This window comes from Eleginops maclovinus, chromosome 10, assembly GCF_036324505.1.
Source record: "Eleginops maclovinus isolate JMC-PN-2008 ecotype Puerto Natales chromosome 10, JC_Emac_rtc_rv5, whole genome shotgun sequence".
In the NCBI taxonomy this organism is placed as follows: Eukaryota; Metazoa; Chordata; class Actinopteri; order Perciformes; family Eleginopidae; genus Eleginops; species Eleginops maclovinus.
Window position 1 is genome coordinate 6,543,417 of NC_086358.1, and position 19,132 is coordinate 6,562,548.

Genomic DNA, 19,132 nt, shown 5'->3' on the forward strand with positions numbered 1-19,132 from the left:
GGATTTTCACTCTTTTTGAAACACAAACACTGACTGATTCTGTTAATATTGCATAGCTACAACGGGGACATGGCAGGCAGTACTGGGATAAAGCAAAAAAGGGAAAAGCATCCATTTCCCAGTGTTTGTGTGTCTTTGCCAAAAGTGTGTTTTTCTACTTTTTGCTCACTGTTTTCATTGGAAGGCAGAGTTTCCTCCTTACACAGCAGGCTCTGGTTTATGTAGGGAGCGCTGACTTCAGCCCAGTACAATGAATCTACCGCTAATGGCTCTTGACATTAAGAACCGGGACTTCTTCTTCCATACTGTTGCTACCCCGCGGCGGAGGAAAAACACACAAACAAACATAGTTGGACAATATCTACAAATAGATACAGCCATGCCTGCATACACACCAACCCAGCGGCAAGGATCCACACACACACAAAGACATCCAAAGACACGCATTAGAGACTGATCCCCTCCCCCCCCCCCCACTGTCATTCTCCTCCTTACCTTAGGGAGGAGAGTTGACGGCAGGAGAGGACAGTGTGCTGGGAGCAGGAAGCGTTCTGTAAGAAGTTCCCCTGGGTTCGGAGGATTCGCCTGGTTTGAAAGGTTTAATGGAGTTGAACTTGGGGCAATTAGCCGGCCAGGACTCATGGTGCTGCAGAGGCGAAGAGCCGGAGATACAGCCCTACTACTCCATCAGCAGTTAAAATATCACATGCGCTGTGAGGTTGTTTCTTTACATGCTCTAATATGAAAACAACAAAGGATCAACAGGATATGTTCATGAAAAATAGGCACAGGGAGGATCAGCATTTTGGGCAATTAGTCGACTGTGCAATATTACATGGCATTGGCATCTGTGTTACACGGTACATTTAGAGCAATTCCTTTTTTCATCATTTTTATCATTAATGATATGAATACACTATATTGCATTATACATATTTTTACACATTTATTGTTATATATTATGTACACTTTTTACCTTAAGTTAAATATTTAAATTTGATCTGATTTAATTTAATTTTAAAATGGAGCAACTGTTACACATTTAAATGATGTATATTGTGAGTTGGTCATTTTCACTTTTAAATCTCTGTGTTTGAATAAATATTTTTCATTGAATATAATTTAATGTTAATTTAGAATCATTCAATTTTATGATATCTTATTTAATTGTTTAAAAAAGGGTAACTGTTCCAATATTCTAATGTGGCTTCTCTGTTTGAATAAGTATTTAATTTAATAGAATTGTACGTGAATTAAATACATTTCATTTAATCTTATTTCATTTCATTCTAAAATGGAGCAATTGACAAAGTGAAATTATAGATATTTAATCACTTTTACGTACTAAATATTTTAATTAAATATACCGTTATGTTCATTTAGTTTAAAATAAATTAGTTTCATTTGATTTTATTCTAAAATGATCACAAACTGTCACAAAATCCAAATTCCTAATGTGATAAATAAAATACTTCTGATTCTGTTCCTGAAAAAAACAATCTTGCCCATAAGAGCCGTAGTGAAAGGACACGGGTCATTTTGTGGGCAACACCTCTGCTTCAGAGACCAATGTGCTGTGCAGTTTTCAGGCTCTTAGCACCTAACTCACCGCTACCCTGCAATCGCCACATTTCCATCTCTCTGTTGCTGTTCACACATGAGCAGCTTGAGTGACAGTGACATTTATGGGCTTGTCCAGACAGCAACCTCGTCCGTCCCTCGGGGCGTCCCTCTCCACTTCCCCCCTACTCACTCTCTGGAGATATCCAACTGTGCTGCTTCCCCTCCCAAAGCCCCGATACATCCACTGTCAATACCTCCGATTGACTGACCCGCCGGCCCACAGGACGAACTGTACGTACAAGTCAATCCGCGATAACACGTTGCTTTAGGTTGGTGTGTGTCGGGGTTGGAAATCAAGCGAGTAGCCTCACTAGATAAATGCATCGCTTCTGAAAACTGTCTGATATTGATTTGTTCCTCTCTGCACTGTTTACACTGAAGCCCTGTTAAAGATGTTTATGGTTGTTTTTAATAATAAAAGTCATTGCATTAAATCCTGAATTAAAAGAAATGTATCGCTCAAATATGCCTGCCAGAGTTAATATACTCATTCAGAATTCATTAAGAAAATTCATTTGGGCATTGGATTGACATGACCTTAATTTGCCCCGTCCGCCCCACATTAGCATTCTCCGGGCAAGAGGGGAGAGGAGTGCTGATATGAAGTGGAGGATCTCCCATGTGTTTTTTCCATTCTAATAAGTGTCATTCAGGAGAACTGAAGGATTGCTTTCTTGGTATTCTGAGGCGACAGCAGCCTCCTCTCCTCTGGCTCCTCCTCTCTGTATATGTGCCGTCTCCCTGGCTCTAATCATGTGGCCATTGTGTATGGATTTACTGCCCTCACAGCCCCCAGGAGGGAGATTTGATTTTTCCCCTGCACTGGCTAATCTTTCCCTCTCACACTCTATTTTTCTTTTCTAATTCTGCCTGTCTCTCCCCCGCTTGCACTCGCAGATATTTTCGCTTTCCTCTCTTGCCTTTTATATAATCACCTTAGTTGACTGGAAGCAAGTACTCACTCTCTAGCTTTCTAAAACATCTCTGTCTCTCACTCTTTTGTTTTAAACCCCGTCTTGTTTCTGTCTTTTTCCTTCTACTTTGCTCAACCAACACTTTACCATTGCTCGTAATTCAGCTGACTGAAATGGCTTGAATCATTGCTTATTATGCATGTATTATTGCTGAGCGATTACAGATGGCAGAATGACTCATTGGGCTTTTGAATTTCTTTTGACTCATTGTTTTTTTTCTCTTCCAGCCACTCTCACTCCCCTGGCTCCATGGCAGCGGCGGTGCGAGGCAGCGAGTGGTCGTGTGGACGCTGCACCTTTTTAAACGCCGGCGCCACTCCTCGCTGCTCCATCTGTGAGGCGCCACGCCAGAAACCCGACCTGAACCAGATCCTGCGGCTGAGCAGCACCGAGGAGCACCGCTGGTCCTGCCCCCGCTGTACACTCAACAACCCCCAGGGGTCGGGAGCCTGCACCGTGTGCGGTTTTGGACCCTCCCCTTCCACACACACACCCCCTACGACCACCATAGCTGCCACTGCCAACGGCCTCCCGTCTGCTCCGATAGAACCCCCACCGCCTATCGTCACCCCGACGGTTCTCCTGGAGCCCCATGGACAGCATCCGGCTAAAGAGGAAGTGCTGCGACGGTCCGAGAGCAACGGAGAGGTGTGTGTCCTGGAGGGGCATCACTCGGGGTGGGCTTGCCCCCGCTGCACACTTCACAACACCCCTGTGGCTCTGTCGTGCTCAGCCTGTGGCGGGCCCAGGAAATTGTCTTTACCCAAAATCCCCCCTGAGGCGCTGGTGGTGCCTGAGGTACGCACACCTGTGCTGGGATTTCCCATCCACACAGCAGGGGCTGCCCCACTACTTATAGACCTAACAGACGACTCTCCCCCGGCCCCTCCCTGTGACCCTCAAGAACCTCCCAGCGTCCCCTCGCAGCCCCTCGCCTCCCCCTTTTCATCCTTCTCCTCCCTCCAGAACAACCCGGTGCCTCGTAGCAGGAGAGAGGTGCCCCCCCCAGGGCGCCCGTCAAACCAAACGGGCACCAACACCCCCAGCCCCACCTCCCCGTCATCAGCCAGTGTGCCCCCGCAGCCGGGCCCACAGCGGCCAGCCAAGCCCAAACACGCACAACCCCAGGAACCTTTGTACCCCAGCAAACGCCTCAGTATCTTGGAGGAGGAAGACCACCCTCTGAACCCCCACCTCCCTGTTGCTTCTTCAGGGGCCCCCAGCTGGAAGTGCCCTAGCTGTGCCCTGACCAACCCAGGTATCTCGTCGAAGTGCGACACCTGCCGCTCCTCCCGAGCCGGAGCCGACCTCATCGACCTGGTAGGCTGTGAGTCAGTACGGTTTACCCCCGCCAGCCCCTCCAGCCCGGACTTCAGCACCTGGGCCTGCTCCAAGTGCACGCTGCGCAACCCTACAGGGGCCCCCAAGTGCTCGGCATGCGGTTCCTCCAAGCTGCACGGCTTTCAGGATCAGACCGTGCCGCGCTGCTGCACACACTGTGGTGCCACGCCATGCTCCTGCACGCCTTCCTCCTCGGGTCATAAAGCACGGAAACAGTCCCGGGGCTACCCTTCCTCCTCCTCGTCTGCTATCGCCTCTTCCAGCTCCTCTTCCTCCATCATCTCATCGAGCCTTCAGGAGAAAGGGGGCCAGTGGAGCTGCCCAGCATGCACCTTGCTCAACGACCTCAAGTCCAAGAACTGCGCAGCGTGCCACACCCCGCAGCAGTACCTCACCCTCCGTAAGGTTGTGAAGCCACTGAAGAGGAGGGAGAGCATGCACGTGGATGCCAGGCGGCGAAATGATGAAGGCGAGGCCAAGGAGCTTCTGGAGAACATAGTCAGCTTCTGCAGAGAGGTAAGAGACAGATGACTTGTTGGTGTAAACACAGGGAAACATCAACAATTGTCTGTGTGTCATTAGTGAGGCATAATGGTCTCGGGCCGTCCATGTTTATGACAAGTATTGATTTGCATCATCTTTAAAGGATAAAAAAGTACAGCTTCATCCAAGTATCAGGTTTCTATCCTCAGGCAGGGTCATTCATCATCATGTGTTCCTTCTTATCTTTACATTATGCTAAGTTCTCCTCTGCCTTTATGATAAAGTCTGCTCTGTTTCGATGTGCAATGCGTCACTGGGTGCACATTGCCGATTCAGAGCACAGTTCCCTCATTGTAATTCCTCTTTTTTGTTATGTCTCTGGCATTGTTCCCGTTCCCTCAATCTCTCTAATTTCAGAGAAATGCTAATAGGCTTTGTCATTGCTTCTGTTTGCACTTGCTTCGTTAGCGGAGTTTTAAACGACCAGCGGCTATATCCCGGCCACTTAAATGAGCTGCAGATACAGAGGAGATCATAGAGTACATGTATATACTTTAGACTATCAAAGCACTTTACTAACGTCTGAATGAAAACCTCAAATGTCTGTTCTAGGAAAGTAACTTCTCTATCAGTTTTTTTTTAAGCCTGGTTTGATTTCAATTTCTTACCATTTAAGAGTTGCTAGGAAGATTTTAGATGACTTAATGTGAGGAATCTTACAGTATAATAGGACCTGTTTTTCTAAAAGACAATAATATTTGTATTATCCAGTATTTAGTTTCTCTTTTTGACCTTAGTGCATCATTTTTGCCAACTAATTAAAGGATCAACAATGGATCTTGTTGAACAGACTCCTTCCTTTTTCATCACTAGACACCACGTGAAACATTTTCATTAAGCAAACTAAATGTCAGATGTTTAAAAGTGAAACATTTAGTGGCTTTTTTTATTAAGGGAAAAAATCTAATCATGCTCTTGTAATCACAGGTTTGTCTTTCTTCCTTTAAATCCTGAATAATTCTGCATTTTTTACATTATTTAGCATTTAATGTTCAAAAATAACGAGGACTTTCAGATCAGTTGTCCGTTCATGAGCCCTGATTGGTCGGATCAGAGTGTCACAGCTGTTTGGAGCGAAGTCTACCATATTAGGAAGTGGAAACCTTTCCATGTCTCTTCCTCTTATAAGATACAGTAATAGTTTATTGACAGATCCAACATTTAGCATAACATCGTTTTAGACAATATGTTTAAAACCCAATTACCCTTCACTTAATCTGGGATTTTTATTTGATGATTGACCGATCCACAAAAGAGTGCTTCAATCATGGGACCCCTTATCGCACCATATTCTCTGTTCATATTTCCTGTGGTTGGGGGTTAAGGAAAATATGGTTGGACAGCCTCAGTGTGTCATTATGGTAGAATGATTCATAATTCCACAAGGGTTGGCTTTCAAGCTACAAGCAGATTTGCATTTGGCGGATCAGTTTTGTTTTTAAAGCGTGTCACAAACTCTTGTACCATGTAGTATCGCAGTGCTGTTGAATTCTCATAGTCACGGTATTAAAAATGATTTTTCTACTTGCCCAAAAAGACCTTACGCTGCTGGGAAAATACATTAGAATGAATAAATGACACCACTTCAAGCTCACCTTCAATGTACCTGAACCTTGGATCGATATTATGTTGGCCTGATATACGGCTCATGGTACTAAAATGGGTTAATTTTAGACCAAGTTAATATTAATGACACAAATCTGATTGGACTCATTTCAAACCTGGCATTGGAGAATCCAGAACAGCTCACATCCAGGTCATTTTCCAGGGGCGGCTATTATCCCCTAAATTTAATTTGGTTGTCTCATTTGCGCCCATTCATTACACCTGCAGATTACCCATCATGCCATGTTTACAATAGCATAGAGTGTGCCGAAGTATGCATTATTAATGGTTTTCTTTGAAAGTCACAGTGCTCATCACTGCGAGCGTGGGAGGGGAAGCTGGCTCAGTAGGCAGGAAGGATATCAGAGATCCCTCATCCCCACCTTCCCATCCTCTCTTCCTAATTTAGGAGCAACAGTTAAGCCGGTGTTTCTTTTTATCATCTTCCCGTTTCTCCGGCAAATATTTGAGGCTCTAGCTGTGCACTCTTCAAAGCGCTCTGCCATCTTCATCGGCTTTTTATCCCGTCCCCCTCCATCACATCTATCCCCTGCACGCTCATCGTGGTTGTTTTTTTCCCCCTCCTTTTGCTTATATCTAAAAAATAAAATGCTCTCCCTTCGCCATCCTCTCCACCGTCAATCCCCTCTCCACACGGCTGCACCCAATTCCCCAGTAAAGTCGATGTGGGTTTGGCTGTGTGTGTGTGTGTGTGCGTGCATGTGTCTGTGTGTGTGTGCTAAGGTGAATACAGGGGCTGGCCTATTTTTAGAAGCAGAGCTGGAGAGGAGCAGAAATCAGCCGCTTCCCTATAGCGAGTGTAATCACTGACAGCATCAAGTGCCGCAGCTCAGTTTGAGGGGTCAGAGAGATGAACCGGAGCAGAGTTGGTAAACAAGCGGAGCTACTCTTTCCAATCCGTCACTGTCAAAGGCATTAACACTTGGCCAGCACCAAAACGCCAGCGGTTAAAATGTAATAATGATTAAAGTGTTGCGTCTACCGTGTTACAAAAGCATGCAGGGAGTCTGTGAACAGTGGAAAATGTCAGTGGTTCTCTTCATTGTTTCGCTGATGAAACCTACCCAAGAGTTTGTTCAGATTGCAGCAATCACTAAAAACCAAAACTATAGCAGGAAACAAGAAATATTAGTTTGTCTTTGCTCTTTCTTTCTCCTGCCTTCTTGCCTCTCTACTCTCCCCTTTAAGAGGTGTGTGTGCCTGATGCCAGCGCCCCAGAGCGTGTCCGCTTACTCACCATGCCAGACGAGTAAACGCTACTAACAGCCATCAGCGCCGCTTGTGAACTGTAAAGCCCAGCATGGCTGGAGCTGGTTCCTCTGTTCCCCTTTTCCATGTCACCCTCTGGGGGAGCAACACAAATATGCTTCATGGCAAAAGGCCGTGTTTGTTTTCTTTTTCACACCAATGTTGAAACTACTTGTTGCTTGTATTTTTTTCCACACAAAAGGTTTAATATTGGGTTTAGGTTTTGCATTTTAGATTTTAGATCTGGTGTTTGAATTGCCATATCTCTTAATGACAGTATTGTACATACCAGGTGGATTTGAGCCTTAATTTGGGTTTATTGTGTTTGAAATCTAGCTCTACAGCTTCTTGTCACCACATGGCCATGGCTCAATAGGTTGTCTGTAACATGTAGATAACTAGCTTACTTTCCCCCCAAACAAAACTATAAATCCTGCCAATTCTGTGTCGTCTGGAGAATGCGGGACGGTAGCAGCCGGTTTGCGTAGCTCAGCTCTGAATTGGCTCATTGCGGTCCCGTTAGCATGCTGGCGTGTGCCCAGCGATAGAATCAGAGACGGCAGGAGGACAGACAGCTAGACTTACGCTGGCCGTATCACAACACCGCAACCCGAACGGTAGCAAAAATGCCTCTGTGTGTGTGCGCGTGTCAGTCACACTTTGGCACTAATGGTATTTCATGCAGGCATATCACACTGCTTATGATAATTAATGCATTTAGCCTGAATTAGCTCATAGATTCTTAAGATTCCTAATGAAGTTGCTTGTCTCTGTGACTCATATGACTAAACAGGATCAACATTTGTTGTAAAAACAAAACTATTTGGCTCATAAAACACCCTGGGCGCCCCAGATGTGAGAAGGCTAATATCAGCATGTTCAGCACAGTGTATCCCTTATGGACGAAATGCTGGTTATCATGTATTTTTAAATGACCCCTGCTAACTTATGTTGAGGGCACGAGAGGTGAGTCCCATCTTGTTATTGTAGCTAACATCCATTAGAACTCACCATGATTGACCTTCCTAGCATCTGAAATGATGATGTTTGTGTAATGTTTTGATAAATATGCAGTATATGTATTTCTGTGCTTGTTTAATGCACTTTAGTGCTCTTCATGTTCTGTACAGACTGTGCTCTGAGTTACGTACATTTCCCTGCTGGGACTTTAGAAGTATATCTTTTCTCACATTACAGTTTGATGTTGAGAGGCCAAAGCTTCTCCCTCCACCTCTGTGGTAAATCCACATCACCCCTGAGCCCACACAGTGGGACCCAGCACAAGGGTCTCACATAATCTGCAGAATCTGTAAGCTACATGGAGACCTCGGATGGCCGGAGTGTTGAAAGTGATTCTGTCTGGTAGCTAATGCCGCTTCGAGACTACAGAATTGGATTGTGGGTATGGCGAGTAATCAATTGGCCTCGATGTAAGCCACCCGTCCGTCGCCCGCATTACATCCCCCGTCTGCCGGGCCCACTCCTGACACCACAAACAGGAAAGCGGATAGGGTCTGAGTGCGCGGCTGTTGGCCCTCTCCGGTTTGTGTACAGGAGTTTAAGATAGGTGGATAGTGTGTCAGATTGGGTGTCTAGCTGTTTAGTTCGGGTCCTGTGTTCAGCACAAAGGCAGCTACATCGTTAGAGCCATTAGGAATGCTCGCTGCTCTGCAGGGAATGTGTCAGAAGACGAAGCGTTTGAAATGATTCAGAAGTGATTCGCATATGTGTCCTCTATCCTGGCTGCTACACAGCACCACATCAGGTGTCCTGCTGTGCAGACGTGTGATGCCACACCAACAGCGTGCGAGTCATTCCTGCTGCCACGCGACTAACTGTGGAAGGCGGGAGCTTGTCCTGGTTTTACCCCGAATCTACGCCTCATGTAGTGTCCTGTATTAATCATCATCCACCTGCAAAATATGTGGCATTAGAAATGCCAGGAAGCGATTAACAGTAGTCCTCAGAGCTCCAAGTGTCCTTCAGGCTTGCATTATGTGTTCCAAAGCTTTATTTTGAAGTGATCTCATCTGCTCCTTTGGGCATGCTAATTAGTACAGAGGACAGACTTAACAGGAAGCTTTAAAAAGTTCCAACACATTTTATACAACTCCACTAATCAATAACCTTTACCTAAAAATGTGTTCTACGAATCTAGGACTCTACTCTTTAAAATACCGTTATTACGCAATACTAGTCTTTATATTTACATAAAAAGAGACTCAAAAGTATTTGGTAGTTAATAATCTAACTAACTAACAAAAATATGTGTATAAATATATCTGATGAACCATGTCGATCAAGAATGTAGCAATGAGTAGTTTGATATTGTTGTTTTTCTAAGGTCTTAGTAAATTGCTGTTGACATTTATTTGAACTGATTTGGTCATCTCACCCTTTTTGTCTCCCTCTCATTTCTCCACCGCTGTCTCCCTCTCTTTGGCTCAGAACTCCGTGAACTTTGTGGATGACAGTTTCCCCCCTGGCCCTCGCTCCGTGGGCTTCCCCGAGGGCGACAGCGTCCAGCAGCGAATCAAAAAGTGGCTCCGCCCCCACGAGATCAACTGCAGCAACTTCAAAGATCGGGGCGTCAAGTGGTCCGTCTTCCGCACGCCACGGCCCTCTGACATCCTGCAAGGCCTGCTGGGAAACTGCTGGTGAGCTGTCAGAACCGCACGGGACACTTTGAGTCAGATAACCTGGAAGAATCTAGACACATTTACATAATGATAATACAAGAATTATGGGAAATCTGCCCTGATTGATGCTTTTAAGCTAAACAAAGAACAATGAAATCAGTTCAATCATTCGGAAAAGTCGGTTTCAGACGAACGCTGCAGCCTTAAGCTAGCATTGAGAGATGAAGACAGTGACTGAGAGGCACTGAATCAGTAAGTTAAAAAAGAAAAAGCGAAAACCTGAAAGATTGGGAGGCAGAAAGAAGAAAGATGGCAGGCAATAAATGAAAGAGGAAGCAGGGAGTAGGTGGACGGATATACAGATACACCTGACAGGAGGATTAGTCACAGGAATCAGAGTCTGGACGCCGGCTTTTTTTACTCCCTGCCCTTGTTCCCCGTGCGTCCTCTCGGGTGTGTGTATACATGTGAGTTACCCTCCCACCATCTTCCTCTACACACACCTTCACAAAGTTGTGCCAATACAACTATTCGCCCCACATCTCCTGCGAACACGGCTTATCAAAAAAAAATCCTCAGAGCAAAATCCTCTTACTGCCGACAGGATGTAACCCAAATTCTTCTCTCTCTCTCTCTCTCTCTCTCTCACTCTCTCTCTCTCTCTCTCTCTCTCTCTCTCTCTCTCTCTCATACACACTAACCTTGTCCTACTAGCAAATCACCCCGCCCCCCTTCAGGCATGCCAATGACAGCAAAGGAAAGTAGTGCCAGTCAACCCTTGTCCTTGAGTACAAGCTGACATTATAGTCACATTATGACACGGCTAATTGGATTTCCCCTTGATTTTTTCTTTTTTACAGCTGATTGGTTTTTCATCAGCAGCTAAATGGGCTGATCTGGCTCACTCGGCTGCCACTTTAACAGATGGCATTTTATAGCTTTATTAATCCACATTTCAGACCCCACACAAAGAGTTTCAGTCTGCTGACTACTGGACTGAAAGGGAACTTATTGCTTTAGTCTGTAAATCCAGTTTTTACTTCTGTTACACAATGGCATCACTAAGTAAAGATTGCTAAAAATGACACCGGAGAAGCACGAAAAACATTATGAAACCTGGAAATTAGCGTAATTGGGCCCCTTTAATGTAGCATCCTTGAAATCAGTCTTCAGCGTACAGAGATAAATACTTTTCTGATAGTTGTACCCAAACTTAAACCGTTTGTCCGCATTACATCAGCTTTGTATTATCTCCCTCCACACTTTCAGATGAACTTATGCTCACTTTAAAATGTATTGCTTTCAAGTCGGGATCCGCACGTCCCCAACCTCCTTTCTCTTGTGTGAGGAATTAGCATTTTCTGATGTATCCGATATTTGATTAACTAAATTCTCTTGCAAGCTAATTAGGGGAGGCGAGCTGGTTTGTCTTTGCTGCAGGCTGAATTAACAGTAATGGGGAGGCAGCCACAAGGCATACAAGCTCGACTCATAACATTTTATTGATTCTCAATTAGGGCAAAAAAAATGATGTTTAAAAAAAAAGGCTTGAGGTACGTTTTTGTAAAGTGGTGTTTTAATCCACATTTACAGCTGATTGTCAGTCTGGGACTTTTTGTTCTTTTTTCTGATTGCAGTCGACGTTCCTTATCACATCGTGTCTTTTCTGACTAAGCGGGCATCCATCCATCCATCCAGCTGTCCGTCACAATCAGCTGATCGTTCAAATCTTATCTCCATTTGTTTGGCTACTTCAAATTGTCTTCTGCGCTTTGTTTCAGTCCCATCCTCTCACGCGGTCATCTGTCCTTTTCCAATCCGACGCTTCATTTGCCGAATCACTGAGATTTATCCCTCTCCAGGTTCCTGAGCGCGCTGGCGGTGCTGGCGGAGCGTCCCGAGCTGGTGGAGAGGGTGATGATCACCAGGACAATCTGCCAGGAGGGGGCCTACCAGGTCCGGTTGTGTAAAGACGGGACTTGGACGACGGTGCTGGTGGACGACATGCTGCCCTGCGACGACTACGGATACCTCCTCTTCTCCCAGGTCAGGAAAGGAGAAGGTGGAAGTCATTTAAGTGATGGATGAGAAAATAGATATTCATTGATATTCAGTGGACCAGGTACACTATTCGTGTCAAAGGTTGCACGAACAATGCAGAAAGGCTGGATAGAGGAGGTTTGGAAAGAAATATTCCACCCTTATAATGTTTGTCTTCTTCCAGGTCAGAGAGGTTAGAGAAGATAGAAAGCAGATACTTACAGAGGCCAAAACAAAATGCTGACACATGCACACTGTGTACACTCTATACAGCCTCTGACATTCCTTTTTTATCGCTCGCGCCACTTTGTCAAAGAGTGTCTGGGGTTGTACTACTGCACCTGAAACACTGTGTTGACATAGCTTTTTGTGGCTCCAGTAGCTGCACAGAGAGGAATAAACTGCGGCCACTTGAGCAGGTGTCAGTTGAAGACTACATGTTTGGAAATCTGGATTTTGTGGAGTTTCTATTTAACTGTCAGCAGTCAAGAGAGAAAAATGTGTCGATAAAAACACCATCTATTAGAAATAAATACTCTACATGTTCAGTAAGCAGGACCACTGTTAGTTGCTTTGTGTTTGTTGATGGGGTTGCAGCCTAACATCAGTGTAATATTAACTTCCAAATATAAGTTCAAGCTTATTCATGATCCAGCGTTTCATTACAAGTGTGTCTCAAAGGACCCCACAGAGGAGGATTGTACATGGAGGTCTAATTACTTACCAGGAAAATTAAGTGTGGCGTTATGCAATAAATAAAACACAGGGAAACATAACAAGGCGTGCACATGCTGCAGAGACAGAATGTATAATATGTTATCTACATAATGGAGATCAGAAGACAAAGTAGTCCAAGTGAATTTCTCAACAATGATGATTAAGAATGAAGGAATGGTGGAATAAAATCATACAGCAGCACGGTGATGAACTGATGAAGATTAAGCATTAATCCTTTCAAGAATTAAACCTGTAAACTACCAACAGGTTCAAATTAACCTCAATAAAATGAGCTGCACACATGACTCAGACTTTACTAAATGTTTCCTACTTCTGTTTCCCATCATTCAGGCCCAGAGGAAGCAGCTCTGGGTGGCGCTGATCGAGAAGGCCCTGGCCAAACTCCATGGCTCCTACTTTGCCCTGCAGGCGGGGCGCGCCATCGAGGGCCTGGCCACGCTGACGGGGGCCCCCTGCGACTCTCTGATGCTGCAGGTCAGCTCCACCAACCCTCGGGAGGAGCCCATCGACACCGATCTCATCTGGGCCAAGATGCTCAGCTCCAAGGAGGCAGGGTGAGAGAGTGGAGAGGGATTTTAGGCATGGAGGAACATTATTATTTGCTGGCTTATCTGTTTCACTTATTCCCCTACTTGGGTAAATATTTGAATTAATTTTATTCAGACAAACAAACAAACAAACAGTTAAGGAAAGAAAGCAAAGTGACAGTAGAGGTCAGGAAGTCACAAACAAACAACAACAAAAGTTTAAAAAATGCAATTAACATAATTTAGAAAGTGTGTGTCAAATAAAGACTCAAGTCAAGAGATTGTCTTTGAATAAAAGGATCCAAACATTACAGTGACATGTTCATGGCAAGAGTCTGAAAATGACCAGTGTGTGTGTGTGTGTGTGTGTGTGTGTGTGTGTGTGTGTGTGTGTGTGTGTGTGTGTGTGTGTGTGTGTGTGTGTGTGTGTGTGTGTGTGTGTGTGTGTGTGTGTGTGTGTGTGTGTGTGTGTGTGTGTGTGTGTGTGTGTGTGTGTGTGTGTGTGTGTGTGTGTGTGTGTGTGTGCGTGCGTGCGTGCGTGCGTGCGTGCGTGCGTGCGTGCGTGCGTGCGTGCGTGCGTGCGTGCGTGCGTGCGTGCGTGCGTGCGTGCGTGCGTGCGTGCGTGCGTGCGTGTGCGGTGTATCTGGTTTACAAAACACCTGCGACCTTGAGAATGCCAAAAATAACTCCCTATCCCTATGGTAATACAGAGCTACACAGCTAGTTGTAAATTAAAACATATTATTGTGTTATTTGGGAAAGAAGGACTCAGTACTTTCAGAATCTTGTGAAAGACACTTAAAGATAAGCAAATACAACTAAATCTAAATGTGTATTACAGTAAAAACTATGTAATATTACATTTCCAAAACAGAAAGCTAAAATAAAAATGTTTGACAGCAAATATGTGCATTGAAATGTACCAATTAGTAGATAATATTCAATAAAAACGTTAAAATATATTTAAAAAAACATTTAAAGTGAAAAAGAAAAGCGCTGGCCATGATTATTTTGTATATACAAAGGTATGGATGCTCAACCTGTTAAATAGTCTGTGAATATATTAAACAAAAACATATTTTTATAAATAAACACACATATTTTATACCATGTACTGAACATATAAGTTTCAGTTCCTCTGAACGGCGGAACAGAGGCCTCGGTAGAGTTTATACTATCACTGTCTGTGTGTTAAATACCAGAATGCATACAAATAAAATAGATTGGTATTTTCTTGAACAAAATATTAAAAACCTCCTATTGGAAAAGCGGAGGACAAACATTACGCAATCACGGCTTCAAACACGAGCGTGTGCAAAATCACAAAGGTGCTGAATGCCAATTAGCTGCTCCCTGTATGTCAGCAATAAAAGAGCTCTGCTAATCAGCTCTTTGATATGAGAGCCCTCAAAGCAACATGAGACAACAAGCACGACTCCAAACGAGGCCAAATGATCTGTGGCCAAATTGGAGGTCCATCTGTCAGAAAACGTGCGGTTTTATTTGACATATCAAAGGGAAGCGGCTTCAAACATTAGTATGCGTTACTAAACAGAGACAAGCTGCAGAAAAGAAGGAGCAGCTGTCACACATTAAACTGAAGAGATGTAATTGATGGTTGTTTTTGTATCCATCCGTAACTGTTAATTGCTCCCAAATGTTTTACTTAGAGGCCTTACTCGCTAAATTAGATTAAATGAAAGTACAGGACTAACATTCATATGATTACATAATAATGCAAAGCAGAAATAAAAACAAATGATGACAACAAGCAGTTTGTTCCGACCACTTAGTTGACCTTGTTATAGTATTTGTGACACTTACACTGAATGCCGTCCATGTCCTTCCAGGTTTCTGATGGGTGCATCCTGTGGAGGAGGCAACATGAAGGTAGACGACGTTGTCTACGAGTCTCTGGGTCTGCGGCCCCGACACGCGTACTCCATCCTGGACGTACGAGATGTGCAGGGTTACAGGTACGGAGAAATCCGAACTCGATGGATAAAGTACCTTTCTAGGAGATCTTCTTTCCAACTTGATGTCTGTCTTTTTAAATCTATCTGATCTGTCTGTACATCTGTTTTTATCTTTGCAATAGAAAATAACGTAGCCGTTTAAAGTAAGCATGAACTTATTGGTACTGTAGTGTTCAGAGGCCAGCAGGGCTCAAATGATTAGAACTGAAAGCCCTGTGTTCCTCTTTTAAATAGCTTGGATAATTACAAAAAAATAAGAAAAAATAGGGGAGGGGGGGGGAGTGGAAATGCATTCTCCTTATTCCGATAATGTTTTATGCCCCATGCCTCATTCCTCCCTGTTGTAGATTTCTTCAACATCAATGAGTCACGCAGTACGTTTGACTGGCATGGGTCTATTTCATGGAAAGAAACCCTGTCTCAGATGTTGTTTACTCATTAAAAAAAAAGCATATTTAGAAAATAAGTCTCCTCGGTTTGGATCAGATTGAGCAGATGCACGCTCTGTTAGGGCACTTGTGGAATGATTCATATGTTAATGGGGCGGGGGCTTGATGCCAACAGAGAGCAGGTGCACAGCAGTTCCTGTTGATCCCTTTGATCAGCATTGTGAGTCCGCACAAAGCACGCGTCTCCTGTCCTACCTTGGAGAGGAGGTTGCCGTAAATCCCAGATGTAATTTGCTCAAGAGCCCCCACACGACCACTTTAATTTACTGGCATAAAGCAATCTGAGTGGAAGATTGTGTCACAGCGCTTGATCTAAAACGAGTCGGGAGTCCTCCTGCGAAGTGCCAGAGGAGATGAAAAGCAGCTTGAAAAAGCAATTCACCTGCATTTAGAAAAAAAAAAGGGGGGGTTGACTCCAGTATGGGTTTCCATGATACCTCCAAGGTTTCTCTCAGTGGGGAGAAGCAGTAAAATCAAATGGGTTGTTAAAAACTAGGCAATGATCCATAAGAGGAGCAATTTGAGGCTGCAGATATGGAGCTACAGCGTTGACTGAAAGCTGTTGTCACTAACTGAATCTCCCTCACTTACCGTCACTGTTTGGCTCCAGGTTGTTGCGGCTGCGTAACCCGTGGGGGCGCTTCTCGTGGAACGGGAACTGGTCCGACGAGTGGACAGAATGGCCGCAGAACCTGAGGCACGAGCTGATGGCTCACGGCAGCAGTGAGGGGGTCTTCTGGATGGAGTACAGCGACTTTATAAAGTAAGTAAGCAATTTAAAAAAGGCCCTATTATGCTTTTGGGGGGTTTCCCTTTCCTGTAGTGAGTTATCAAGGTTTGTGTGCATGTGAACGGTCTGCAAAGCCCAAAATCCCTAAGTTCCTTCCAGAGGGAGTGTCTTTGCCGAAACGCCTCCAATGGGCTAATTTGTTTACTTGCTTAACATAATGACATCACTACAGTATGTGACACTCACGCTTGTAATGGCTGGTGCTCAGACACATTGTACGTGATAGGCTAAGGGGCGGGACATCTCTTAGCGATTGACCGATCAAGAGCCGGCCAGCTAACTAATCAGTATGAGAAAAATAAAGCACTTTAATTTTAATACATTAAAAGATGTAAACATGTCACAATACAAATATGAACCTACACATTAACATAATCCGGCCCCTTTAATAGAAAGAGTTTATTTACATGTTTGTGGTAATTGTGAATATCCTATCTGCCTCAAACCAGTTTTGGTTTGTTTTGGAAACAGGAGGCTTATTTTCACCTGGACAGGTGACATTACAATGACATCACAAAACCTTTAATCCACAACTCGTTTACAGATGGGTATGGGCTCTGAAAATGACTCACTCTTTCAGACTCATTCATTCACTCACAGTTGACTTTCTTCCCCCTAGTGTGCACCAGAGTATTAGCAGCACATACAATGGAAACTTTAGCATATTATTATTGCCTCAATAATCCCTTTGATGTTTTTTCCTGAATTGTTTTTCTGCTAATTTATTTGAGCCATGGTGGATCCGGCTGCTAGCGCTACTCTTCTTGCTTCTGTTAGCCGGACGCAGGTGAAATAACCCTGAGAGTGACCTTTAATCGTGCCATGATGTACGCACGTCAGGTGATAGATAGTTTAGTAATTTCATGCCCTGCTGGACTTTGCTGACCATCAGGTATTGCCTCCAAACTGAATGACAGCTTTTTCTTAATTGTTTTTATTTCTCGGTTGCTTTGGTTGATCAGGATTTGTCTGGCCTGTACTTGTCATTACTCTCAGGATTTATCTAATAGGACAACACTCGCTGTCATTCAATTACACACATCAGCAAGTTTTGACAGTTTTTTTTTTTCTTGCTGTGCTAACGTGTGTTTATATTTACTATGCATAACCATTTATTTGGCAAGTGACCTTTTGGAAGTGACTACTGTTGCTGTATCAACTTAAGTGAAAAGTGGTCTGTAACAGAAAAGGGAGCGAGGTGATGCCAAGAAGCTAAAATATAAGTGGAGCTGTAAAACAAAACTCATTACACCCAAAATAACAGAGCGTTGTGACCTGCCAACTAAAACGTTCCACTGAGTGTTTGAAACAGACACATTCTGCTCATTTTCAGGTTCATATTTGTATTTTGTGTCTCTACCGTGACATGTCTCCATGCTTTAATGTTCAAAAAGCTCTTTATTTTTCTCATAATTCCTCTGCTGCAGCTCCTCTTTTCACCCTCTGTCTGAAACCAGAGCCCAGTCTGCTCTGATTGGTTAGCTGGCCGACTCTGTTGTGATTGGTCAACCTCTTAAAGATGTCTAGCGCCCTTAGCCTTATCACGTACAATGTGTTGGAGTGCTAGCCAATAGAAGTTTGATTGTTACATATTGATGTCACCATGTTACAGAAGTAAAGAAAGGAGTTCAATGGATAGTCTCACGCAGGGGGTGGGGGGGTTGTGTGGAAGAGAAACTCCCTCTGGAGGGAACTGAGATTTTAGCCTTGCACACAAACCTATACAAACACACTACAGGAAAGGGAAAACCCCAGTAACCACAATAAGGCCTTCTTTAAATGGTGTGTAAATTGCCTGATTGTACGCTATCAAAATGTAGCCTTGTGAGTAGCACTTCCCTAGAAAAAGGTTTTCTCTTACTGTCAGCATAGCTTCCAATCAATGGACGCTGTCACAAAGTCCACCAGGTTAGTAGGGTTCACCTAAAAATAAGTGATGCGTGTTTGTGGCTGTTATTCCTGTGTATCAGGCTGTTACTCATGTCCCTCGTGTCCTTAACAACAAGAGGCCACAGGGATCAATGTGGCCAGCCTCCTGAACAAACCTGAACAATGTGTGTGTGACCTCGAAAAGACCAGAATCCCATCTGTCTTCTGACTGTTTATTGTTTTCTCCGTCAGAGAAAATGATCCCTTGGCTCTGTGCTACCTGAAAACCTACAGCAAGACGTGTCAGTGGGGGAAAATATAAGAAAGTAGCCAGCTTGTTGGACAAATAGTGTATCAAGGCACTTATTGGACTAACAGATGTCACAAATATATATATATATACTTAAAACTAGAGCTGAATTCCAAGAACCAAAAGATTTTAACAGCAGACATGTTTGTCTCCAGTGATCAAAGCCTACTCCAGAGCTATGTTGCGCCTTTCTTTTTTTACCTGTCTCGTCTTCCCAAATGTCAAAAGTAAGATGTAAGACAGTTGTCGGTGCGAGGTTAGGAACTGATGAAACATTGAAAAACACTCAGAAAGTGAGAAAGTGAGAAAGTGAGGAAGTGAGCGTCTCTCGGGGGCTCCGTCTTTGAAGAAGGAGGTCTGCCATGTTAGAAAGGTAAATGGTGTTTATTCAGCAGCAGCCTCAGAGGCTATGCTAATGCTAAATAGCTCCTCGTGATGC

At 44.1% G+C, this 19,132-nt stretch overlaps 1 protein-coding gene across 2 annotated transcripts in view; it reads left to right on the forward strand.

Moving 5' to 3' along the window:
• Nucleotides 1-19,132, forward strand: part of capn15 (calpain 15) — a 39,009-nt gene that overhangs the window by 12,840 nt on the left and 7,037 nt on the right. For both annotated transcript variants that reach the window (XM_063893510.1, XM_063893508.1), the window contains exons 2-7: nt 2,825-4,454; nt 9,804-10,012; nt 11,857-12,040; nt 13,103-13,326; nt 15,150-15,275; nt 16,335-16,487. In XM_063893510.1, the coding sequence (XP_063749580.1) occupies nt 2,847-4,454; nt 9,804-10,012; nt 11,857-12,040; nt 13,103-13,326; nt 15,150-15,275; nt 16,335-16,487 (2,504 nt within the window). In that variant the 5' untranslated portion in view covers nt 2,825-2,846. The remainder of the gene's footprint in view (nt 1-2,824; nt 4,455-9,803; nt 10,013-11,856; nt 12,041-13,102; nt 13,327-15,149; nt 15,276-16,334; nt 16,488-19,132) is intronic.